The sequence below is a fragment of the Equus caballus genome, chromosome 30, assembly GCF_041296265.1.
Source record: "Equus caballus isolate H_3958 breed thoroughbred chromosome 30, TB-T2T, whole genome shotgun sequence".
Lineage (NCBI taxonomy): Eukaryota > Metazoa > Chordata > Mammalia > Perissodactyla > Equidae > Equus > Equus caballus.
This window is the reverse complement of record NC_091713.1, coordinates 13506750-13533002: the sequence shown is the minus strand read 5'-3', so window position 1 is coordinate 13533002 and position 26253 is coordinate 13506750. Positions and strand designations below refer to the sequence as shown.

The 26253-nt window shown below is 42.8% G+C and overlaps 1 protein-coding gene across 10 annotated transcripts in view; it reads left to right on the top strand.

The window, feature by feature from the left end:
- The window catches only part of SMYD3 (SET and MYND domain containing 3), a 671177-nt gene extending 647714 nt beyond the window's left edge, over positions 1–23463 (top strand). For all 10 annotated transcript variants that reach the window (XM_023632604.2, XM_023632603.2, XM_070255580.1 and 7 more), the window contains 2 exons: positions 8631–8739; positions 23152–23463. In XM_023632604.2, coding sequence (XP_023488372.1) covers positions 8631–8739; positions 23152–23253 — 211 coding nt within the window. In that variant the 3' untranslated portion in view covers positions 23254–23463. The remainder of the gene's footprint in view (positions 1–8630; positions 8740–23151) is intronic.
- The last annotated feature ends 2790 nt before the right edge of the window (positions 23464–26253 follow it).

Here is a 26253-nt window from a genome sequence, read left to right as displayed (position 1 = left end):
TGCAAACATCGCCACAGTCCATTTTAGAGCATTTTCAGCAACTCAAAAAGTCACCCTACACCCTTCAGCTGTCTATCCTGATTCTTGAAAGATATTTTTGAAGATATAGAATACTAGACAAGGAATTGTTTTTCCTAAGCACATTGAAGATATCATTCTACTGGCGTCTAACTTCCACTGTCAGTCTTACTGTGACTCTTGAATGTGATCTGTCTCCTGTAATTGGCAAGAAGGGAGGATTCCCTGTTAGACCCACAACGTTGGGTAGACACTGGGCTTGCTCTTCTGCCCCCCAAGCTCCAAAAGCAGGTGAAGCCAGAGGCTCCAGCATACCAATATAACAGCAGTTTCGACATTCTACTTACTTCTCAGGGGTCCTTCTTTGCTTAGATTTTTGGCTTGACAATTTCTTACTATCTTGCCAGTATTTTATTACTTTTTAAAATGTTTTATCTAGCACATTTTTTACATTGTAGAAAATGTACACACATATTTTACATTGTTTTCAGTGAAAGAATCAGTATGGCTACCAAGCCTGCTGTATTACCAGAAACAATATGCAAACCAATTTTCATAAATTTGAACTAACAGGCTCAAAGAAATAAAACAATTTATGAAAATAAACGTTAACATTTCTACTCACAGGTTTCCTTTTAGGAGGTGATCTCGGAATGATATGACCATGTGTGTATTCAGATATTCTGGAGCTTTAGAGTACGCAACCAGAACTTCAGAGGTGTCTTTTGTGCTCATGTAAATGGATAAATAGACCTTACAGAGGAGAAGTGCAACTTTTGTAATGAAAATCTCATTGCCATTTTTTTCTCAAGGATTTTAATAACTAAATTACAGTTATAGTATAATTCAGTCATGCTAGCTGGCCTTTTTGAAATATTTCAAAATATTAGTAAATATTTCACACCCTAAAAAAAGAGTGCTGCAAAATATGAGACAGGCAAAAGCCAGACAGAGGACAGCACTGTCACCATTACAGGAATTGAAAAGGAGACCATTGGCATACAATGGAATCCTGTCCCGCCCCGGAAGTCTGACAGTTCTTACCGCTGTGCTACGTGCGGGGCCAACTGCATGGACAGCCCATGAGGTCTCCCAGCTGCCAGCCAGACTGCCAGTGGGCCAAGAAGCACACGAGCAGGTCCAGCAAGAGGGGGAGGAAATTTCTGCACAAGTCCAACGTTAGATGAAAATAATTAAACACCTTTAATTTGAAAGTTATAATATGGGCACTGTCTTCTCAGTTCATTTTTCAAAAAGAAAGATGAAAACCCAAACTTTTAGGTTAAAAATTGGACACTTAAGTCTTTCCTTAATGAGCCAGCTGCCAGCCACTCATCCAGAATCTTCTCAACCACCCCGGTCCCCACTACGCTTGTATTTGTGTTGCTACACATTCAACTTGCATTTGAAAAGAAACAGGCAAACATACAGGTGATCCAGATGGGTCTTTTGGCTGTTGGAAAATAACTATTTGGATGCTATCAGGCTATTTTTTTTTAAACTTTGCAAGAAAATCAGATTATTTTTTCCCCATGTTTATCTCAACACGGATGTAATAGTGCGTTACAACTAATTACCATACATTCACTAGCCCTGGAAACGTAATAATACTACGTTGTTTATACGTTGTTGTGTATTTCCAGATGTACTCAGGTCTCGTTTCTTACCATCAGGTTAATTGCGATGTGAGTGGTCACCCAGCTAACTGCTTGGAAGAAGCAGATCTTGAACCCAGACCTCCTAACTCCTTCATGCTAATTTATCTACTGTAAAACCTCTGCTCCTGAGCCTGAATTACATGAACACTTAAAGCAGACAAAAAGCTCTTTTGTTCTTATTATCTGATTTAGAGGTTCTTTCTAACAATGGGTCATGTACAACTATAAGTTGTCAAAGCTTCTGAGAGTAAGAAAGCCCTGCCTTTTGAGTGAAGAACCTATTTGGTTCAAAACTAAGAGAAGTAGAAATGCATTCTTTGTGTAAGGAAAATGATCCTGCTTGCTCATTTATGGGATAAAAATAAACCCAAGAAAAATCTCATTGCAATGAAACGGCATCTCATTGTAACATTTTAAAATCCTGTTGTAACGTGGTGGAATTATAAGAGGAACTGTGAATTTTATTTTGTTATACTCAGGTGGCAGGAAGGTGGGGGTCGGGGTGTGGCAGATCCATCTTTCTCAGTGATGTGGGGCCAATAGCAGAAATCATAGATGAGTTGAGGATTCAGTCTAGACTGGAACTCCAGATCTTTCCCTTTCAGAAATATTTAAGAATTCATGGTTCTGATCTTCCTATCACCGACAGAGCCAAGCAGTAGAGGTGATGGAGAAATAAGGTTTTATCATCCCACTTGGGGAACAGCATCTCTCCAGACTAACTTATGAATTAATTAAAGTCTAATTAAAGCTAAGAAATAGTTCTTGTTCTGAAGTGGTCTCTTAGACAGTATGGTCTGTCTTTTCTTTCTTTGGTTTTGTTTCCTGATGTTAGGTTTTGTTTTTTTTTAACTAACAACAGTGAAAATGGTATCATATTACAAATAAAGCTACCCTGCCACAAAGGCATAAATAACTTCCATACAATAGCTGGTTTAACTTAAACAGACCCTAAGGAACATCAAATGACTCTACCTGCCTTTTCACGCTTCCTTGTCCCAGTTACCCATGAGGTATGGTGCTGAGTTTCTACACTTGATTTAAGACCTAAAATGAAGCCTCTTAATGTTGAGTGTGAGCTGCTGCTGCATCTGCTGTTATTCTAGCTATCGAGTCAATGTCTATCTGATGTCTTGAAACAGTGTGGAAGGCCATTGTATGCCACTCTTGTGTGTATCGTTTTATTTCTATATAAGGCTTAGAATTCAGTAAAATTCCAAAATCTTCTGGAACTTGAGGCAGTTATCTACCAGAGTTCATAATTTCTGAAAGTGAAAAAGCAAAACCCAATGTCCTGCTTTTTTAATTATGAAAAAATTCAAACATACACAAAAATGGAATAATGTAATGTACCTTCATATATCCGTCATCCAGATTCAATAATTATCAAGATTTTGCAACACTTATTTTCTCTCTCACCTTTCCCTCCTGCCTCTTCTCCTTTGTTGAATTATTTTATTCTTTTTGCAGTTCTTAGCATTTCTGAATCTGTTACTTGCTGTCTTTCATTATTTTTGAAAATTCTCAGCCATTGTGGCTTCATATATTGCTTCTGCCCAATTATCTCCCTTCTCTCATTTGGGATTCCGGTTAACATGTATGAGATTTGTGTCCCTCTTTATTTTCTATTTCATTGTCTCTTCATGTTTTGCAGTTGATGTGTTCTTTGGCCTGCCTTCAGTTCACGAATGCTTTCCTCAGCTGTGGCACATCTCATGTTAAACTATTGAGTTCTTCATTTCAGCTTTCTATTTTTCAGTTCTAGAATTTTCTTTGGTTATTTTTGTATAATTTCTAATTTTCTGCTAAAATTCTTTTCTATTATTTAAGTTTTCAAACATACTTATTACAGTTAAAGTCTATCTATGAGAACCTCAATATTTGAGTACCTATAGGTCTATTTCATTATCTGTGTTTTTCTCTTGGTTTTCAGACAGTCCTTGTCTTTTTTAATGCCTGCTTATAATTTTATTGAACACAGGACATAGTGTAGAAAAATTGGAGAGATAACTTGAGGTTCAGAATGATGTTATCTTCCTTCAGAGGGAATTTGCCTTTGCTTCTTGCAGTCAAGGTAGAAACAGATCACCTTAATCCAATTAGAGTTTGAACTGATTCAGTCTTTGTGAGGACTGGTCTATTTCGGGCTTACCGCTATTCCTAGATTATAGCCCCCTGGGGGCCACGAATGAAAGCCAGCGATGTTTACTAGGCCTCCTTCTCATCCCACTTGAGCCCTGAACTCGAATTTCTGTGTCTTCAGATCTGTGAGAATGCCAGAGCCTCTGCTCCGCTGTTTAACCTATCTCCCTCTACTTTCAAATCAGCAAAGGGAAAAGTAGCAACAAATGTAAGGATCACCTTCTTGAGCTTCTGTTCTTTCTGTGAATTTGACTCTTCAGGATTTCTCTGCTTCACTGGCTCTTTGAGATCTTCAGACAGTTTTTTATAAACATTTTGTCTAACTTTCCTTGTTCTTAGCGAAGAATTTGATCTGAAGCAAGCTAATCCAGCACTACCTGGAAGAAATTCTGCTGAATAAGTTTAAATCAAATCTCAGACATTACCTCATTTTATCCATGCATACTTCAGTTTGTATCTCTGAAAAATGTAGACATTTTCTTATATGCCCACAATATCATTTCATGTTCAGATTTCCTAGATGGTCTCAGAAATGTCTTTTTATAGTTGTTTTGTTTAAGAAGCACAGGATCTACACATTACATCTGGTTCTGTCTCTTAAATCTCTTAATCTAAAGAGTTCTCCTCCTTTGCCATCTTTCTCTTCTCGTGCCACTGACCTGTTGAAGATCCTAGGTCAAGGCCTGGTAGAGTTTCCCATATCTAGGATTTACCTGGTAGCTTTTATTTGTTCCTCTGTCACTTGTTTTTCCTATGAAAGGGAATTTAACTTTATGGGCTTGATTAAATTCAGTTTCTCCTTCTTTTATGTTAGTTATTTTTTTGTTTTAGCAAGGATGTTTTATAGGTAGTGTGAAATAATTCCTATTGCATCATATCAGATAGCACATGATGTCTGGTTGTCCCACTTTAGTGATGCTAAGATTGATCAGTGGGTCCAGATGGTAGAAATCTAATCCATCCATTGAAAAATTCTCCATCATTCTTTGATCTACTGGTTTCATCTAGTAATATTTTTCCTGATCAATTATTTTTCCAGGACTTGCAAAATGATGATTTTTCTAATTCCATCATCATTGCACATTTGTCAGCTGAAATTCATATACTAGAGCTATTTGGTTACTCTGAAATACAGTTTATATAGGCAAGTTAAGCTCTCCTCTTAAATTTAGTGATGTATTTTACATCAGTTCTAAAAAAATCGTCTGAACAATAAATGGTTTCTCCTGTCTTATAAATGTTGAAACTGCTACCTGTAATAAGTGGTGTGATTGGTAATTGCGTCATGTAGAAAAACCTCAGCAAGACCAACTGCATAGGTCCTGCCATCAGGTATTTTCTTCTCTACATTCTTTTAACTTGGCACATCCCAGTTCTCTCACTGTCAGCCTCCTTGTAAAGTATGGCAGCAAGATCTTGGTGCTTGTGGGTCTGAGTTAAAGCTGATCTGTGTGCTGCTGCTTTTCTTTATGTGTTTACACACATTCCTTCCTCTGTTCTTATTCACTCCAGAAACAACAAAGGCAGTTTTTCCATTTTAGGCCCTGAATTTTGGAGCATGTGATTGCTATCAGTTGTACCTATGAAAAGAAAATTTATGCCACCCAAACAAGCAGAATGCCTTGTCAAATGATTTTGTCGTTACATAGTTTGCTTGTGTTTTTGTGGCGGCATTTCTGTTTCTGAATCTCGGAGTCAGCCCTGACCCTGCTGTACCCCAGCAGGTCTCCAGGTTCTGTTGAATCAGCTGAATAGCATTTTTTTTGCTTCACATCCTTCTTTTCTGTCATTCCCACCATCCTGCCTAAAGTCCTCTCCCCCTAGGGTCTCTTCTCCAATTTTCTTTGTTTCCTGTTCTAATGAAATGCTCTCAGCCCCCTTTGGCAGTGCCCAGCTGCCTACAAGCAGAAGTCCAAACTTCCTAGCTTTGCATTTGTGCCTCTGCACAGCCTGGCCTCGAGGAACCTCCACTCCCTCTGTCCTCTGCCGGCCAGACTAGTGCACTCACTGGCCCTGTGTAGGCAGCCTCCTGTACCATTGCCAGAGCTACCTGTCCCTTCTCATGCCCCACATGCTTGTCCCAGGAGCCCATCACCTCTTCCAGTCAGAACCAGCTCAGCTCTGCTGCTCCAAGAAGCCTCCCCTGATCGCAGTGGTCCCTGCTGCTTCTGGAAGAGCCGTTGTCTGTACAATGGTCCAGCAGCTCTCACAGTCCTCTCTGCATCAGGATTTAATTGGCCTCATGTCTGCAACTAGACTGTACGCTAATTAAGGGCAGGGACTCACCGTGGACATCTCTGCGGCTCTTACAGCGCCGGGCACAGAACCTGGCGTCTCATGGGTATGCCTTCCCCTCACCTCCTCACTCAAGCTCCTGCTTTAGTCCTCACAGGCGTCAGGTACCCCTGATTCCTTCTCTGGTTCAGGCTCTCAGCCTGGCTGGATTTTTGACAGTCCCATGATTGAAGGCTACACGCAGGCCCTCCTCCCTCCTTGTCACTGTCACATGCGGTAAAGTTGATGAGAGCCCACGCCCTCGGTGGAGAACTTCTCCCAGCATGGTGAGCTTCACCACTTTTCCCTGGGGTGCTATTCCAGCAAGAAATCATGATTCTTATTCCATGTGTCAGCTGGGAGGCCTCCGAAAACAATCCAGGCACACGATCAGCACCCCTGCCAGGGCTGCGAGACTGCTCTGCAAATGTTTGTGTGCAAGTCCCCTCACAAACGCTTTCTCCTCCTCCCCTTGTTAAACTCCACCGCGGTTTTGAATAGCTTTAAGCAGCCAGAGCGGGTACCTGTCGTGGCATAATCATGCCCCACTTTCTCTGCATCATAGAACTGAAGATTTTCTTTCCTTCTACTAACTGACATGACAGACATCCACTGAGTGGAATGATTATTAGTATAAAATTACTTTTTGGCCTTTAAGTTTAATTATGCCACATTCATAGCAATAAAATAAAATCCCAAATCCAGGTGTGCTTTTCAAGGAAAGTGTCCAGGGCAATTACCTGCTGATACTGGCGTCCTGTACTTAAGCCTTTTGTCTAGGGATCTTAAAATCTTTTCCACACAAGTAGATAATGATGTTCATTTTGTAAGGGGTGAGAGGTGAAGTGATTGGTCTCTTGGCATACTCAGAAGATGGAGAAAAATCCAGGACCCAGGTGTCTCCTTTGTTTTTCTCTCCTCCCCTCCCTTTTCAGTTCTTTAAAAGACGCAGGGCCAACCTTCTATTGATTTAAATACCTCCCTCTCAGGTACTGCTTTCCACTTTTTTAAGAGCATGAATGAAAAAAGTTTCTAGATCACATTTCATGTGGGGAAGAGCTGAGGTTCAGGGGGAGTGGGGGTTTGCTGATACATGTACACTTACCAGAGAATATTCGTAACTCTCCTGGTAACTCGACCTCATCCCTGTTGCACAGTAGAGCTTAAATGTGGGTTCCATGAGCTCATAAACGAGAAGCAGTTAGAACAGTGCTTGGCGCATGGCAAGCCCTACGTGAGCCGTGACTCTTCGGATTATCTTACTGACATGTGCGGGCAGCAGCCACGGCCTCTGACCAGCAGCGTGTGGAACGAGCCCTCACTTGCACTAACAGTCTGGATGCACTTCCCTTCTGCCCAGTCAGCCAAGGCTTCCCAAATGCTCGGGAGCTAATTTGAGTCCTGTTTCCCTCCTCCAGGAAGCCTTCCCTGGTCCAACCGTCAGTCTCCTCTCTCTCTATGACTCCTGTATCATTTTCTCAGTTCAGGTCAACAAAGTTGAACTGAGCATTACCATGTACTAAGGCGGGCCTTATTTGAGCACTAAACCATGCTCTATCCTGTAATATTTTTAACTATTGTCTGGAGGTTTGTCTTGTGTCTAATGGGATTATGGGACCTTGAGGAAAAAGCTCATATACATATGATATATTTTCACACACACACCACACGCAGTGTGTATTTCCCTTAGCCCCAGGAGCAATCCTGTATGTGCAGCGGGAGCTCAGGAGACTCTGAGAATAGAGGATGTGGGGGACAGAAGAGGCCAAACTGTACACATTTTGTTGAATCCAGTATAATAAATTCTTGTTGAATCAAACTGAAGTCACATTGGGTCTGAATCCTAGCCCTAAGCTCTCATTCTTTGGTCATCTGTAACACCCTATTCTGTTGTTATGTGTGAAAAAGGTCAGATATGTATCGAGTTCCTCCCACCTGCAGGACATCATGGCAAACACAGACGGGGCGCCTGAATAAAAACCTCAATAATCCAGTGAGATGATAAAATAAACACACAAGGGCCTGTAAGAAGGGGGATTGTGATGAACTCTACAGCTGAGATTCAAAGGGCTTTGCAGCTAAAAGGAGAGTGTAGTAGTATCTGGATGGGAGTCATGGAAGTCTTCACTCATTTCCTGAACAAGTGTGTCCTGAGAGGCCATCTTCTGTTGCAAGGCCGTCCTCAGTGCTGGAGCTGCATGGCGGGGGTGGAGGACAAGGTTAGCTGGTGCTCTCCCTCTCCTCCTCCCAAATGTCAAGGCAGGGATCCACGCTTGTTCTTTTCTCTGTGATTATTAGAGAGGCATTCCCATCCTGTCTTTTCTTCTTCCTCCTGCAGAAGGCATTCTGGAGAGCAGGAGACCCATACCGTGCTTAGCCCCCTCAGTACTGCATTCTTCCGGATCGCAAAGCTAATTTCCTCCCAGTAGCTCACTGACATTCTCAGCTGGCGTTTGCTCCCACTTCCGTGTCTCCCGATGAAATGCTGGCTGCCAGGGTGAGAGCTACTGACACTGGTTGCCGTCTGCTTTCTTCCAGGATCTTTTACCCGGGAAGCCACCCCGTCAGAGGCGTGCAGGTGATGAAGGTTGGCAAACTGCAGTTACACCAAGGCATGTTTCCCCAGGCCATGAAGAATCTGAGACTGGTGAGTGTGCCAGCATTGCCTGGACTTCTGCCGGGACTGCCTTGTTCTGGCTGTTGCTAGGATTCTTCCTTGGGATTTTTAGCAACTCTACACACACATGCCCATAAATGTTTAACAACCAGCTCTGAAAAAAACTGATTTGTGATGTTTGCCAATTTCTGTTTAAAATCACCCACCATGGCTGATTTTAAACTATCAATGTAAATCAACCAGCTCACAAAAATCATGACAATTTAGCAACCAACTCTCACTGACTGGTGCAAACTGGCCCCAGAGTACCCTGCACCTGTGCCCTACCCCACAGTGGACAGGGCCCACTTCCCCATGCCCCTGACCGCCTGCCCACAGAACGTGGTCCATAGCCCTTGCCTGTCAGGCCAGCCCCTTGACCATCTGTCTGCAGTCCACCTTTGCAGCCTCCACAGCCCCCAGCCTTCCCTCCCTCTGCACACAGCCCGTGTACACTGAGCCACGCGTGTTGCCAAAGACACCCTGAACTTCTTCCACTTAGGTCTTTATGAAGCTGTTTCTTCTGTCTTAGATGCCCTCTCCACCCCACCCCCTGGGCCTGGCAGAACTTGACTGATCTTTTAAGGGTCTGCTCGAATGTTGTTTTCTCCTGGTACTCCTACAACGCTTTGCTCACTCTGCCAGTGGAGCACTTATCACATAGTAGTAGGAATACCTGACCCCCAGCCAGGAGACTGTAAGGTCTTTGTGGTTCTCTTTGTAACCAGGTCAACTCCCCGCAAAGTACCTGGAACTTAGGAAGTGTTCACTGTTGGTGGAAGGAGGAGGGAGGGGCAGAGGTCAATACAATGCCAGCAATAAGTGCCCAGAAACTAAATGGAAGGCCTGGGTCCCTATTTGAATATGTCATTAAAGAATAATGTTTATTTTCACCCTCTGAGTGAGTCTCCTCTGCCCTTGGGGGCCTAGGGCCCTCTGCTGTCCTGGCCTTTCCAGCCCCACAGAGCTCTCTCTCATCCAAACCATGGCTTCCCAAAGGAGAGCTCATGTGCTCACTTGGTCCAGCTGTTTGCAGGTCGTGTCGAGACCTTGTGTGTGGAGTTTCATGGGGAACATGTGACATTTTAGCAGGGTCCTCTGGGCCACGATGCCCTTGTCTGCAGACAAGCCACAGTGGAGAGATCCGGACCCTATATTAGGATCTTTCAGGAAGTGTCCAGGGGCTGGTTGGTCTCAACATTGGCGGCTACTCACAGTTAGATGAGAAAAATAACAAATGCCTGAGTGAGTCTTAGAAATGAGATTCCCTAATGCTAGTTTTTGTTGAATTCTAGCCATGTTGCCTTTTCCTCATCCATGACTGAAATAAGCCCATGGGCAACAGGATGAACACTAGGATTCCTGAAGGCACACAGCTCTTCCTGTTCTTTTTACCTTGTCTGACGTCTTTACCCAGCCTGATGGAAGAACGTCTGGTGATCTCTTGCAGTCTCAGGGAAAACTTTCCTTTTCTGGTCTGGTAATAGTTGCCAGACAGTCACGTCAGTTAGGCAGGCATAAATACTTCATTGAGGGTCTGCTGTGTGAAAGTTTTGATAGAAAGATGATGTTGGGGAAATTTCCCAAGTATGTGATGCACCCAACCCAGGGTCACCTGCAAGTAGGTGTTTTATAAGTGATCAAGTTAATCCTTTGTGTTTATATGGGACTGGGAAGTATTCCTACTGCTCATACATACATGTTCTTATGTGGTCCTCATGGCAGATGACAGCCATGTTAAGGCCAGCAGGTCAGGTATTTCATTCCCATGTGAAAAGTGAAGGAGCTAAGTCTGGGAGATGTTGAAGAGCTTGTCTAAAGTCACACTGAGGCAGAGCCAGGTCTAGTTTGTTCAATTTAATTCAACATGTGTTGATTAAATGCTTCTATTAATCTGAGTAAGACACAGTGTTGTCCTTACAATTTGGTGGAGGAGACGGACATGTGAAGAAGTCATTAAATCCAGGCTGGAGTCCAAGGCTCTGTTCTTTTCCTCTAGACTGGCCCAGGTAAATCGACGAGGCTCCCTAGTGAGATCGGTGTGAAGAAATCCCTCCAGATCTCCTGAGTTCCTGGTGCCAACTTGGAGGAGAATGTGGGAGAGAAATCAGGGGAGATCTGGCTCTCCTCTGTTCTTCCTGTGAGGCTTTGTTGTTGCCCTTGCACACAGAACTCTTGGAGCAGACATCGAATACCCTCAGCTGCAAAGACGAGGCTGAAAGAACTGAGACAGACATCTGGAGAGGCATTTACAGGATGACGTGGGCTGGGTGGATGGTGCTGGCCATCACCATCCCTTCTTATGACACTCTTATTGCCCTTGTACACTCCTCGAGCCCAGTTCCAGTCTGTCTTCCTCATGTCCTTGTGAGGTTGCTGCCCCTCCTCCGGAATCGTCCCTTGGTAATCGTTTTCGCATCTTCTGCTCCTGGTACCAAAGATAAGCCCAAACATGGACCCTGATAGCTGTCAAATGGAAGATCTTCAAGCAGCCTCAGAAGGTCTGCCATGAGGCCTGGGGTTAAGTCATGGCCTTACCCCAGACTTCTTGTTTGGCTCTGGAAAGTCGCTGAGTCTCTTGCCAGGTTCTGATTAAACCAAAACACAAATGTGCATCCCCAGCAGAGTTGCCTAGTAGAAAGAGCACTCGGATTGAGAGTCAGAAGGTTCAGGTCCCAGTCCCACCATTTACTAGTTTTATGACTTGCAGCAAGTCTCTTAATCCCTCTGAATATGATTTTCTTATTTTTAAAATAGAGGTAATACCTATTCTGTAGAGTTGTTTTGAGGAGTAAGTGAGGTAGTGTGTGTGAGTATGTTTTCCCAAGTTCCAGGCATTTTGGATTATTACTGTTATCAGAGCCCTCATTCTGGTCACTGCCCCACTCGCCGGTCCCTTTAGCACTTGTGTTTGTAGTGTAGGGTTATACGGTGTTTTCCCTGTTGAATAATTGCGTTGTATAACTGCTCCCCAGCAGTTCACATGACTGTGTTCTGTCTTCCCAAGGTGAGTGGAAGTTCTGCAAGGGACCCTGACTTATGTGCCTTTTGTATCTCCTGGTGCCACCTACCATAGACACACATGCCCCAAACACAGCAAGTTCTATCAAATACATACTTGAATGAATGGATTTTTTTAACGAGGAGCGGACTTGAAAGGCTCCATCCTGACTGTGTTCTCTTAGCAGTATGTGGCTCTACTGATAGACCTCATCTTCTCACAACCTTTGCTGACCATTTGCTAGCAAAAGGGCAGCCTGAACACGTCCATCTTCGCAGGCTCCTCATAGGACCTATGAGTCTAAAAGCAGGTCAGTTTCGTTCTGCAGAAAGCTGCTCTTCCTGAGCTTTCTCAGGGCTCAGGTGACCCAGAGAGGAGAAAGGGAAGATATATTCTTTGCCTTTTGAAACTGATGTTCTCTATAGACTGACACCCTAGATATTCTTTCTTGTCTTAGAAACTTTGGAAATAATGGGATGAAATAGCTTGAATAAGGGTTTCAAAGGCTGAGTTTGGAACAGAAATCAGAAAAGCCTCAGAAACAGAAATTTTTTACAGATTTAATTAGGCCCCAGCCTCCTCCAGGAAAGGAATCCACTTAGCCCAGCGCTGATTTGGTTTGGGCTTCCATCTCCACTGGGCTCAGCTGAAATTCTTGTGATTGCTGCCACAGGACAGTCCTGGGGTCCCTTCACAGTGCTTCCCTCCTGCTTTCTCCAGTATTTAATCTACTTTCATTTCTTTCCATTTATTTCTTGGAAGAATTTTGTTAGCCACTAGTTTGACTTCTTGGACCTCATGAGCAGCTGTCCACATCTGGACTGTCTCATCAGTGAGCCTGTTTCTCTTCTGGGAGCTCTGAGCACTGCCGCCTCCCTCACCCGGGCCAGACTGGCTGCTTTATGAGTACTGCTTGGTTAGCTGAAGTCAGGTTGAGAAAGTCACACTTCCCCCTTAATAACCATTTTTTATTCAGATGTAAATTTCTTATATTACACTGTAATGTTTTTTCCTTCTCATTGCATTTTGTTGAAGCATTTTACGTTTTGAGAATCTTTTTATCTTTTCCTGGACTTGAACAGGAAGCACAGGCTGCGAGTCCTGGGCATTGCTCCTCTCACTCCTGCACAGTTATTAGCTACTGCAGCACATCCAGGGAGAGCTCAAAGCACAACCACGCCGGTCTCTATTGACTCCAGCCTACACCCTGATTTCCAGCCCCCTAAATGGCTGATTTAGAGCATGCAATTCTATTGTTCCCATTTCTTAATCTGTTACAGTGATTCTTAATCTCTTTGGTCATGTTGTTGTTTAGGAATCAGGTAAGAACCACTGACTCACCAGAGAAAAATGTATATATACACACACCATTTTGTATATTTGGTGGGAAAGGGGGCTTCTGGGTCCCCCCAAAGTCTCTCCATGGACTCTCTAAGTGCCCACAGCCTCTAGGTGAAAATGCTGTCCTCTAAATGTGTAACATCACACCTTAACCTGTGGGCAGATGAGACAGAGAGAGTAAGGACAAGAGGGCATGCAGAGATGATGTGCCATCATTGTCAGTAATGCCTTCAAAGAGTTGTTTGGAAGTCCCTGGCTCTGATAGTTACGAATGACCTCTACATGGAGAATATTAGTTTTAAAAATATGTTTCTGAACCAAAAAAGAACAAGAGAATGGTCAGTAAAATGAAAGCAGAATGAGTAAGTCATATTAAAGGAAACAAGCAGAAATTTACCCACCAGAAAGTCTAAGTCCAGTGGTAACAAGGAGCCAAGTGAGGAACCTGGACTTATACCTCGACCTGGCAGGAACAAGCTGTCATCCGCTCATTCTCCTGCTGGATCAGTGTCAGAGAAAGCCAGCTAAAACAGAAGGTTTAAATAAAATACAGAATCTCAACAGAAAACTCAAAATGTCCAAACTTCAATTGAAAATCACTCATCATACCAAGAACCGGGAAAATTTCAGTCTTAATGAAAAAAGACAATCAGTAGATGCCAACTCCAAGATAAGAGAGATGCTAGAATTATATGATGGATTTTAAAGCAGCCATCATAAAAATGTTTCAACGAGCATTACAAACACCCTCAAAACAAATGGAAAGATAGAAAGTCTCAGCAAAGAAATAGAAGAGATAAAGAAGCAGCAAATAAAACTGATAAACTCAGTTACCAAATTAAACAGACTGGAGCTTAACAACAAAATGGAGTGAATAGAGGTATGAGCTTAAAGATAGAGAACTTAAAGACAGAATAATAGAAGCTACCCAGTCTGAGAAAAAGAGAGAAAATGACTGAAAAAAGGTAAATTGAACAGAGCTTCAAGGGTCTATGGGACTAATAAAAGGCCTAACCTTGGAGTCCTCGCAGAAGAGAAAGAGTGTGGGGCATAAAAAGTGCTTGAAGAAATAATGACAGAAGCATCCACATTGGAAAGGAAGAAGTAAAGTTATTTCTGTTCACAGATGACATGATCTTATATGTGGAAACCCCAAAATATTCCACAAAAGAACTGTTAAAACTAGGAAGGTCAGCAAAGTAGTAGGACATAAAATTAACATGCAAAAGTCAGTTATGTTTCTGTACACTGGCAGTGAACAATCCAAAAAGGAAATTAGGAAAACAGTTCCATTTACTATAGCATCTAACAGAATAAAGTACTTAGGAATTAACCTAACCAAAGAGGCGAAAGATTTATACACTGACAAGTACGAAACACTGCTGAAAAATATTAAAGAAGACAAAACAGAATAACATCCCATGTTCATGACTAGAGAGCTTCATGTTGTTAAGATGTCAGTACTACCCAAGGCAATATACAGATTCAGTTCAATCTCTATCAAAATCCCAATGATATTTTTTTCAAAAGTGGAAAAATTCATCCTAAGATTCGTATGAAACCTGAAGGGACCCCAATAGCCATAACAATCTTGAAAAAGAAGAAAAAAGTTGGAGGACACACACTTCCAATTTCAGAATTTACTACAAAGCTATAGTAATCAAAACAGTGTGATATTGGCATAAAGACAGCCGTATAGACCAATGGAATAGAATAGAGAACCCAAAGTAAATTCTCACATATATGGTCAAATGAGTTTTGACAAGGGTACCAAGACCACTCAATGGGAAAAGGACAGTCTCTTCAACAAATGGTGTTGGGAAAACTGGATATCCATATGCAAGGAAATGAAGTTGGACCCTTATCTAACACCATATAAAAAACGTAACCCATGGCTTAAAGACCTAAATAGAAGACCTAAAACAATAAAACTCTTAAAAGAAAAGATAAAGGAAAAGCTTCATGACATTGGTTTTGGCAATGATTTTTGGATATAACACCAAAGATACAGTCAACAAAAGAAAAAATAGACAACCTGGACTTCATCAAAATTAAAAACTTTTATGCATCAAAAGACACTATGAACAGAGTAAAAAGGCAACCCACAAAATGGGAAAATATTTGCAAATTACATATCTGATAAAAGATTAATATCCGGAATATATAGAGAACTAAAACTCAACAACAACAAAACAATCCAATTCAAAAATGGGCAAAGGACTTGAATAGACATTTTTCTAAAGAAGATATACAAATGGCCAAAATGTACATAAAAAGATACATAATATCACTAATCATTAGGGACATGCAAATCAAAGCTACAATGAGATACCACTTCTCACCTATTACAATGGCTGTTATCAAAAAAGCAGAAATCAACAAGTGTTGGTGTGGATGTGGAAAAATTAGAACCCTTTTGCATTACTGATAGGAATGCAAAATGGTGCAGCTACTTGGGAAAAATAGTATGGCAGTTCCTCAAAAAAATGAAATATAGAATTGTCATTTGATCCAGCAATTCTATTTCTGGATATATATATATAAAGAATTGAAAGCAAGGACTTGAACAGATATTTCTACACCAAAGTTCATAGTAGCATTATTCAAAATAATCGAAAGGTGGAAACAACCTAAATGTCCGTGGATGGATAAATGGATAAATAAGATGTGGGATTTACAGAAAATAGAATACTATTCAGCCTTAAAAAGGAAATTAATTCTGGCACATGCTGCAACATGGATGAACCTTGAAGACATTATGCTAAATGACATAAGCCAGTCACAAAATGACAAATGTTGTGTCATTCTACTTATATGAGGTAGCTGGAGTAGTCAGAAACAGAAACAGAAAGTAGAATAGTGGTTACCAGGCGCTGAAGAGAGAAGGGAGCAGAGAGTTATTGCTTAGTGGGTACACAGTTTCAGTTTGGGATAATGCAAAAGTTCTGGATATGGATAGTGGTGGTGGTTGCACAATATGAATGTACTTAATACCACTAAACTAGACACTTAAAAATGATTTAAATGGTAGGTTTTATGATGTTATAGATATGTATTTTTTTACCGCAATAAAACATTTTTTAAGAACAGAGATAATGGTGGAAAACTGCCTCATACTTGGCAAAAATATAAATACCTGCAGATTCAAGAAGCTAACTGAATCCCAAACAGAGAAAATCCAAAGAAATCCATACCAAGACTTATCGTAGTCAAAGTTCTGAAAACTAAAGACAAAGAAAATACCTTAAAGGCAGCAAGAGAAAAATGACATCTTGCCTATAGGAGAAAAACGATCTGAGGTACAGTGATTTTCTCATCAGAAACCGTGGAGGCCAGACAAAAGTGGTGCAACGTATTTCAAGGACTGAAGAAAAGAACTGTTAACCCAAAAACCTATATTCAGCAAAAATATCCGTCAAGAAAGAAAGGTAAATCAAGACATCCTCAGATGAAGGAAAACTAAGAGAACTTGTCACCAGCAGACCTATTGTAAAAGAATGGCTAAAGGAATTCTCTAAATAGAAAGGAAATGATAAAAGAAAGAATCTTGGAATATCAGGAAGAAGAAAGAACATGGTAAACAAAATTACAGGGAAGAAAAATAGACTTTCCTTCTCTTGAGTTTTCTAGGTTATGTTTGATAGTTGAAGCAAAAATGATAACATTGATGTGGTTCTAAATGTACATAGTGGAAATATTTAGGACACTTATATTCCAAATAGCGGAGGGTAAAGACATACAAGGAGATCAGATTTCTTGAACTGGTAAAATGACGACGCCAGTAGAATGTGATAAGTTATGTATATATAATGTAAGACCTAGAGCAACCACTAAAAAAGCTATGCACTCAGAAGTGTAACCTACAGAATGGAATTCTAAAAAAACGTTTAAGTAACTCACAGGAAATGGACAAAAAAGAAAATAGAAACAAAAACCCCAGAATAAACAGAAAATAAAAAGTAAAGTGGCAAACTAAATCCTAATGTGTTAATACCTATATTAATTATGTAAATGGTTTCAGTAAAATGTAAATTATCTAAATGCACCAATTAAATGACAGGTTTAGTAGAATGGATTTTTTTTTAATGACCCAACTCTATACTGTCTATAAGAACTTTAAATATAATGATATAGGCAGGTTAAAAGTAAAAGGAAGGAAAAAGATGTATCATGAAAACATGATTAATGAAAAGAAAGCTGGAGTGGCTATATTATTAGCAGATAAAGTAGACTTCACAGTAAAGAAAATTTTATTAGGGACATTATATAATGGGAAAAAAAAAAGGCAATTTACCAAGAAGACATAGCAATCCTAAATGTCCATGCTCCAAACAGCCCAGTACAAAATGGGGGAAACAAAAACTGATAGAACTGAAAGAGACACTAGACTTGTAATGGATACAGGTATAGCTGGAGACATCAACACCCCTCTGTCAGCAACCGACAGAACAACTAGACAGAAAATCAGCCAGGGTATGAAAGAATTTAACAGCACCATCAACCAACACAATCTAATTGACATTCATAAAACACTGCACCCAACAATAGCAAAATAAACATTCTTCTCAAGCACCCACAGAACATATAGCAAGATAGATCATATTCTGGGCTATAAAACGAGTCTCAGTAGATGTAAAAGGATTCAGGTCATACAAAGTAAATTCTCTGACCACAGTGGAATTAAATTAGAAATCAATAACACAGTATTTGGAAGGAGGACCCAATCTGCACCTCCTCGCTCTGTGCCTGGGACTTGGTTTGCCCCTAGAACTTATCTAGTCCAATCTCCTCATTATTCAAGTGAGGAAACTGGGGCTCCAAGAGGAGACGGCTCTTCTTAAGGGTCCCTCAGGAGCTCAATAAATATTCATTGGGTTAATTGATTAAACATAGCGACACAGCAGCAACTGTTTTCTGGAATATCTGCTACCACTGGAAGGCACAGCCTGAGCTCACCAAATCTGTGACCCTTGCTGAGGTCCCCCCGGGCTGCGCTGGTGCTCCCTCTCTGTGCACACCAGCACCTTACATCTCCCGTTATTGCACACTGCCCTGCTCTAATTCTGTCTCCTGGCTGTGCCAGAGCTCTTCCCAGGGCAAGGGCCAAGTCTTACTCATTGTCGCTGCTTACACAGTGTTTAGCGAATGAATGGATAGATGTTTTCTTTAAGGAAATTCTACTTCCCAGGAGGACAGGTCCTCTCAGCGAATCCTACACTTTTAGTTATTCAAGGTGTAGAGCAGAGCAGAGCCAGCAGGGGTGCTGCTGCACTCAGGCGGGTGATCAAAGGATTTGGAATTTTCTGCTGCCCGTTTTACGATGGCTTCTGAGCCATTTACAGGGCTTCTGTGGCTCTGGAGCTGCTTGATGTGTAGGGCTTGCTTCTTTCAAGTCCCCGTTTGGATGCCCCAGCTCCCTTCCCCCACCCTCCACTCTACTTTCCTCCTGAGATGAGCAGAATAAGAAAACTTGCATTTTTCCCTCTTGTGATCTGATTCCAGAGTTCTTTTCATGCATGCAATTCTTTTCTCTCTGATTTTATATCCATATTTAAATCATGCTTGGGGAAGTCATTTATTGGATTCCCTCAGGCTCATGGTAGAGAGTATGTGAGATCCTTGATAAGCTTAATATATCTGTATTAAAAATTAATAAGAAAGCTGTATTGTTTGCAACTTTAAATCATAATTTGATTTAATTCATTTTATTTAATATATAACCACAATTTTTAAATTACTTTAAAAAAAAGAGCTGTGATGAGATTGGAATCATTTCTGGGGACCCTGTCTTTATTCCTGAGTGAAGTATGCCTGTCATGTGGCAGGCAATCTGTGCTGCCATTTCTCGTGTGACATTTAGAGTCTGTACACGGATGCAGCAACTCCCTTGGAGCCTTCAAATGAGTCCTCTGTGAAAGATTCTGCGCAGGCTCTTTTTAAATGCTACCATTAAGAAAATAAAATTTAATGGAGAGAGATAAGCTTTGCCCAGCACAAGCTGGCTCCCATTTTATATTTCCTTAATCTGTTTTATATACTGCTGCAGGAAATTCAACCAAAATTGTCCTTTCTGACATGCGTGTGCATGGCAGTTAGGAGGAGCTGAGAGAAGGGAGACACAGAGCTACAGGAAACAATTGCTCTGGTTTGTCAGAGATTTATTGTAAATCTGTTTTTTGGGGAGAAAAGCCCTCCTGAGCTTCCCGCTGGACTGAAGGGCTGTGTCGGCCATGGAGAGCCAGCCTGTGCCTGTGGCTACACAGGGCTCTCTTCTTACCACTGAGAACTGTTGCCCAGCTCACTTGTAGGCCCAGGTGACATCCAGGACAAAGACCAGATGTCCTCCATCACCAGGTCTGTTTCAGCTCCCTGATGTTCCCACCGTGATGTGCCATTCACGCACACGCAGAAGATAGTCACTGACATTTTTTCACATTACTGAATCCTACTTCTTTCTTCTCTTGTTTCTCTCCTTTTCTCTTCTACCACATCCATCACCCAGAGAAAATTAAGTGTTTACTTGGTCCCTTCCCTTGCCCACTGCAGACTGTTTGCAGGTGGCAGCTACACAGTGCAGTCAGAGAGTTAACACTGGGTTGAGTCCTGAGAGCTGGGTGCTCACCCTGGGCCCACCTCTCAGGCTGCTACCACCTGGCCAGAACAGGAGGACGTTGGACCAGATGGTCTTCACGGCTCTTCCCTAAGGAAAGAGGCTGGGAGGTGTGGAAGTGAGGCCTGGGAAGGCCAGGCAGCTGCCCCTTCCTGGCTGTGTCCCTGCAATTCCAGAATGGCTGCAGGGCTGGAAGCCACCTGCTGATGCTCAGGCACTTGCCCTGCTGTAGGACAAACAGATCTGCCCCTTTAATGAACAGGAAGAGTCTGGATCAGCCACAATAAACTTTGGCTCTCGAGGAGTAGGCCTTATTCTTAAAGCTGGAAGGGGAGAGAAAGTGAAACATGGCTAGAAGAAAAGCAGAGAGGAAGGAAGATTGGAGCCTATAATATGTTGGAAGACAGGCACATCACCCTTTCCTTATCAGAGATACGAAGAAGACTTTGTCATTTAGCCTCTGAGTCAAATCACTGAGAAGCACAGAACACTCTGCAGGTGAGGAACCTGGGAAATACGAAAGAGGGGCAAAAAGAAGCTAATTCTCCTAAGAAACAAGGCCAGGCCCTCAGCCAGCAGAGGGCATCCATGAGGGACAGGGAGGTGGGTGAGCCCTCGCAGATTAGGGCTGGCCTTCCTCTGGACTACCCGTTAGTGGGGCAGAGTGGAGGCTTCTTTCCCTTTCTGCAAAGATCTTTTCAGGCAGTGCTTCTGGCCCCTTCACCCTCCTTTGCCAGATCACAAGTACATCTGGCCCTCTCTCGAGTCGAACGGAAGAGAACACTAAGACAGAATTCAAGTAAGAGAATTTCCCATGAAGGACTTGAAGCATCTCTCTGATCCAGGAAACCCCATCTCTTTACCTTCGTGCTCTCCTGCAGGTCTCTGCCTCAGACCTTGAGATGCCCAGAACAGTGAAGGACCTGGGGCAAGGTGGAGGGTGGGGGGCAGAGTGAATAAAACAGGAGGCGTTTGTTCCCCGAATGGCGTCAAACATTTGTTTTTTATCTTCTGCCCAGAGGGGTCTCACAGAGCTTGGCTGCTTGGGAGGTGGGGGCTACTCCCAACTCTTCTCCTCCGCTCCAGACACCGCCCCCCCCCAACCCACCACCCCAGGATTTGCTTGCACATGTACCCCACAGGGCAGACCCACTCAAGTTAATTAGAACAAAATCCCCACCACCCAGAATCTCAGTTGCAGGCACCTTCTGGATTTTCCAGCTGGGATGTCACTGGGTGATGGGCCTGTCAGTGTAGGTTTACAGCCAGGCTCTGTGAGCAGAGCTCTTCTAGGCTGGGAGACCGGGCCTGAGGTGCTGGGCCTTTCTTTCCCCTTCTCTTTTCTCTCTCTCTCTCTCAACAGTCAAATCCAGACCCCTTCTGTCTGCCTGTTTTCCTTTATTACAGCCAAAAGAGAACAATTTTCTTTTTTTGGTGTTTAAGATTGACCCTAAGCTAACATCTCTTGCCAATCTTCCCCTTTGTGCTTCAGGAAGATTGTCCCTGAGCTAAGATCTGTGCCAGTCTTCCTCTGTTTTGTATGTGGGATGCCACCACAGCATGGCTTGATGAGTGGTGTGTGTAGGTCCACACCTGGGATCCGAACCTGCGAATGCTGGGCTGCAGAAGCAGAGTGCACAAACTTCACTGTGCCACCAGGCCAGCCCCCTAAAGGGAACATTTTTAGAGATGTAAAAAAGAAGCCAGGCACGCAGGCTGAAAGTCCTCCTATACCTGAACACTTTGCTTCTCTGGGCTCAGGTTTCCTCCTCTGTGGAGTGAAGGGGTTTAACCACGTGACCCCCAGGGTGCTTCCCAGATCTGAAGTCTCTGTGGCTTTAAAGATGTTTCATCCCCAGGAACTCCACCTCCAGGAATTTATCTTAAGCAAATATTCAGCAAAGGCAAAAAAGTCATATGCTGGAAGGTCTACATCATGTCATAACTAAAAATTGGAAGTGATCTGAATTTCCAAGAGTAACTTAGTGGATGATGATCTATGAACATGATTGAATTAATTGTGCACAACCGTTAAAATGGTAATTATGCTGGCTATAAATTAACATTGAAGAATAAATAGTTGCTATTATTTTATTATTTGTTGAGAGCTGACTATATCAATTGTTCCCAATGCTGAGGGCACGTTAGATTCTCCTAAGCTCGGGCCTCACCCCCGGAGAGCAGGTTTCAGTTGATCATGTGTGTGGTCTGGGCTCCCCGGCTGACAGTACTGTGCAGCCAAGGCTGAGCGCCTGTGTACTGCATGCCAGGTACTTTTCTGGGTGCTTAACAGCCACTAGAGTGATGTCTTTACACATCTCCTGAAGGTGCGTTTAAGTCAAATACAGTGGGTCTGGTGCCCCCCACTTCCCTCTAGCCCCCAATTTGGGCAGTGCAGGATGACACTGTTTATCTCTAATTTATTTATTACAAAAACATTTTTGAGAGTATTCTGATTATTTATTGCTTTATAACAAACCATCCCAAAACTTAGCAGGGTAAAACCACCACCATTTTATTATGCTCACAGATTATTTAGGTTAGGAATTCGAACAGATCACAACAGGAATGGCTTGCCTCTTTTCCTCACTGTCTTGGATTTCACCTGGGAAGACTGGAAGCCCGATGCTTTCCGGCTGGTGGCTGGAATCATCTGGAGGCTTTTTTATGCATGTGTCGGTGTCTAGTCTAGGATGACTTGAAAGATAGACTCAGCTAGGGCTGTCACCAGAGCACCCACACTTGGCCTCCCGTGTGGCTGGGACTTCCTCACAGCATGGAGGCTCATGGTTCCAGTAGCAAGCATCCTAGTGACCGAGGCAAAGGCTGCATGACCTTTTTGACCCAGCCATGGAAGTCAATGGCATTACTTCCGTTATGCTCTAGTATTGAGGTGGTCGCAAGCCCACCCAGATTTCAGAAATATTTCAGAGGTATAATTGACAAGATTCCGTGATGGGCTAAACATGGTGAGTAAAGGAAGGAATTGTCAAAATGCTGGTGTTATAATGTCATATGACATGAAAAGAATATAAGAAATTATGTGCACATCATAATCACAGTGCATATAGATGAGAATTGAATACAGCATGCAAAAGTGGAAATTTATTTTAAGGTGGTAGCAGCATGGTAGGTCATCTTTAACATTACTTAATCATTTTAGTAACTCGTCTTACACCTCTCTAACTACCCACCAAACCTATGCACTGAGAGTCTCTGAAGGTCGTTGTTGGATACCAGGCCCCAGCATGACTCAGGTGTGAGTCTGCTTCCCAAGCACCATATTAAAAATCCCCATTGTCCGTTCCCTTTCTGGCCTGGAGAACCACGGTGCTGTTCACGCTGTAGACCTGCGGCGTTCTCCACGCTCCTAATGTCACGGGGAAAGAGGGGGAGCAGGCAGGGCCCCGCCTACTTTGTTATCAGTCTTTCTTCTTTCCTTTCCCTTTAGGCTTTTGATATTATGCGAGTGACACATGGCAGAGAGCACAGCCTGATTGAAGATTTGATTCTACTCTTAGAAGAATGCGACGCCAACATCAGAGCATCCTAAGGGAACCCAGTCAGAGGGAGAGGCAGCTCACAGCTGTGTTGAATGCCTCACCGAGGTCACGCACTGTACTCTGTATGCGCTGTGACGTACAGAGTTGGAAGTGCTGTTCTGGGTTTGTGTAGGTAAATAAAGCAGACATATGATTTCAAACCACAAGAATCATTAGTTGTAGAGAAACAATTATAATAAATGTAAAAGTTTGGTTGAAAATGGCCTCTGGTAATTGTTTTCTTTGCTTATTGGTGATTTAAGTGCTTAAGATCTCAACATTAAAGAAGAAAGTGCTATTAAAATATGATAGAATAAGTTGTAGGTTTCTCCTTAGATGTATGTAGGGATAACTGAATAAAAAAATCAATGTTTTCACATTTGCTTCCAAGCAAATACTTAAAGTCCATTTTGGTAAGAAGCAGAATTTGCAGATGTTATCTTTACTCTTTGTGGTAAACGATATGTGTCTCCGTGAATCACTTCCAAATGCATCTCCAACACAAGAAGTTTTATCTTGAGTCCTAGAAGGAGGTCTTTTAGGTGTTATTAAAAAGGATGGGAAGTTTTAATGCAAAAAAAGAAAATGTTTTTTCAAATGCCTCACTGCTCTTTGTGTAACTCTCTCATTCTGAGCATTTTATAACCTTTTGTGTACGTCATGCCTTTGTTTTCTTGATATTTTTTTGTGTAATCCCTGTGTCTGTGGTTCGACATGGGGGTGCAGAGCATGAAGCTCCGTCATCCTGCAGGAGGCAAGGGTCTAGCATCCCAGCTCAAATCAGGCTTGCTTTCTTTTCTTTTTCCTCCCTATTATTTCCCAATTCTATGGCCTGCTATTTCCCCTTTCTACTTTGGACAAATACAGAAATCCTTTTATTTTCCCCTGCCAAAAAGCAGGCACATTCTTTTCTGGTTCAGTGACGCTGTGAGCATGTAGCCCCTCCTGCCTAGATGAGACTCTGCTCATAGCTGAAGCCCCTGGATTCTTGCGGCTGAAGGGATTCTTAGCCCCCGTTGTCATCCACACTTTATTATACAAGCAAGGAAACTGGTATAGGGAGTGACGGCAGAAGCCAGAGCAGCAGCTCACGGTCCCTCAATCCTGTTCAGGAGCCTCCCCCACCCCCACCGAGGGAGTGGCAGGTCTTCCGGCCACGTGGCCCCACTGCGGCAGCAGGCCCTGTCAGAATGACACATGGACGTCTGATGGAGCCAGAAGGAACCAGCCTCGTTTCGCAGAGGATAAGGCTGACAACTGGAAACTGGAGTCTACTTGCTGCACACCTGGCGATCACTTTAATCACTGAAATGTGCACGATGGCTGCATGCTCATGAGTTCTCCAGCGCTCTCGTCAGCCTGCTTCTGCCCGGGCTACTGTCTCTCAAGTAGCAAGGACATTGCCAAAGCACACAGTGTCTCTGCTAACCACAGTAACACAACAAGCTGGGTGTTCCCATTTTATAAGTAGAGAAACTGAGGCCTGGAGTCAAGTGCTCTGGAATCCCTCATGATTTACTCAGTGACCTTGAGAAAGTGGCTTAATCTCAGTCTCTTTGAGAGACCAGTTCTACCCAATGCAACAAATACATATTGCATGGTTACTGTGTTTTTAGGAAAAAGGGCTACAAAGACAGAATAAGACATGCCTCTTGTCCTCACAGTGCACACTGTCTCGTATAGCATTTGCATCAGTTAGCTTTTACTGCATAACAGACGACCCCAAAATAATACTTATTTCATTTGTGATTCTGTACGTCAGCAGTTTGGGCTGGACAGTTCTGGTTCGGTCCAGGCTTGGCTGATCTCAGCTGGGTGCACTCATTGTCTGCAGTTGCTGGTGGGTCACTGGGGGAATGAGGGTGACTAGGCCATGTCACTCATTGAGTTAGTCCAGCCTTGTTCACATGGCAGCAGGGTTCCAGGAACAGTAGGTAGCCCCAGCCCCAATGTGCCAGCACTTTTTAAGTCTGCTTGTGTCACGTTTGCCAGTATCCCACAGGCCAAAGGCAGTCTCAAGGCCAGCACAGAATCAGGTCTGGATAAAGACTCCTCCTTACAGTCAGAGGAGCTACAAAGACACGTTGCAAAGGCGTGGATATGTGGAGGGGAAGACACTGTGACCATCTGTGCAGTCCACCATACCAGTCCTTAAGCTATTTTGCTGTTAGGGAACATTTAGTGAACTTGGTGAAATCCATAGACCTTCTTCCTAAAAGCTATGTATATATGAACAATTTGCCTGTATGATCAGAGATTCCTGAACTCCCTGTGGCCCATAAGTGGACTCCCTGGGGTCCTTCATCTAATGAAAATAGACTTGCTACCTTTCAAAAACACTGGTGGGAATTGTATTGGTTTCTCATTTTAAATTCATTAGAGGAAAAGAAAAAGCCATAAGAAAAGGTGGGGGTAGTAACTTACATGCCAAATGAGAAGAGTTCACTGATAGAACCCTGTGTTTGCCAATTTTCTGAATGAAATTTATCATTCAGTGATGATCCTGGATTAAGAGATTTGTCTCCACGCCTCCTAGAGAAAGCCTGATAGACTTTTAAATCCCTCCCAGTTTTTCTGAGAAAAGGGCTCTTAAGAGGAAGGGGTCCTGCTTGTATCAACTTTTAATAAAAGCAAACATTTAAACAACAGTAAACATTTACTGGACAACTTTACAGCAAAATAATTTTGGAGAAGGGGGATGTGGATGGAGAACATAATTTAAAATTCATGTCACCAGTGGCTGACGATTTACTGCTGCCCCAGCCTCTGTGACTGCTATTTCATTAATCCATAGTCATTGTAGCGGCAGGCTTTTTTCACATCAGTAACTTGATGCCATTAGTTGCTCCTCTGGGATGAGAACACATTTAAACTGAAAATGAACACTCTGGGCATAATTTATAGCCGTGCCCTATGAACGCCAAGAGTGCCGGGGAGGAAGGCTGCCTGGGAAGCCTGCTCACTATGAGAGCTCAGGACAGGCTTCCTTCAGCCACGCAAGAGTGCTGGGC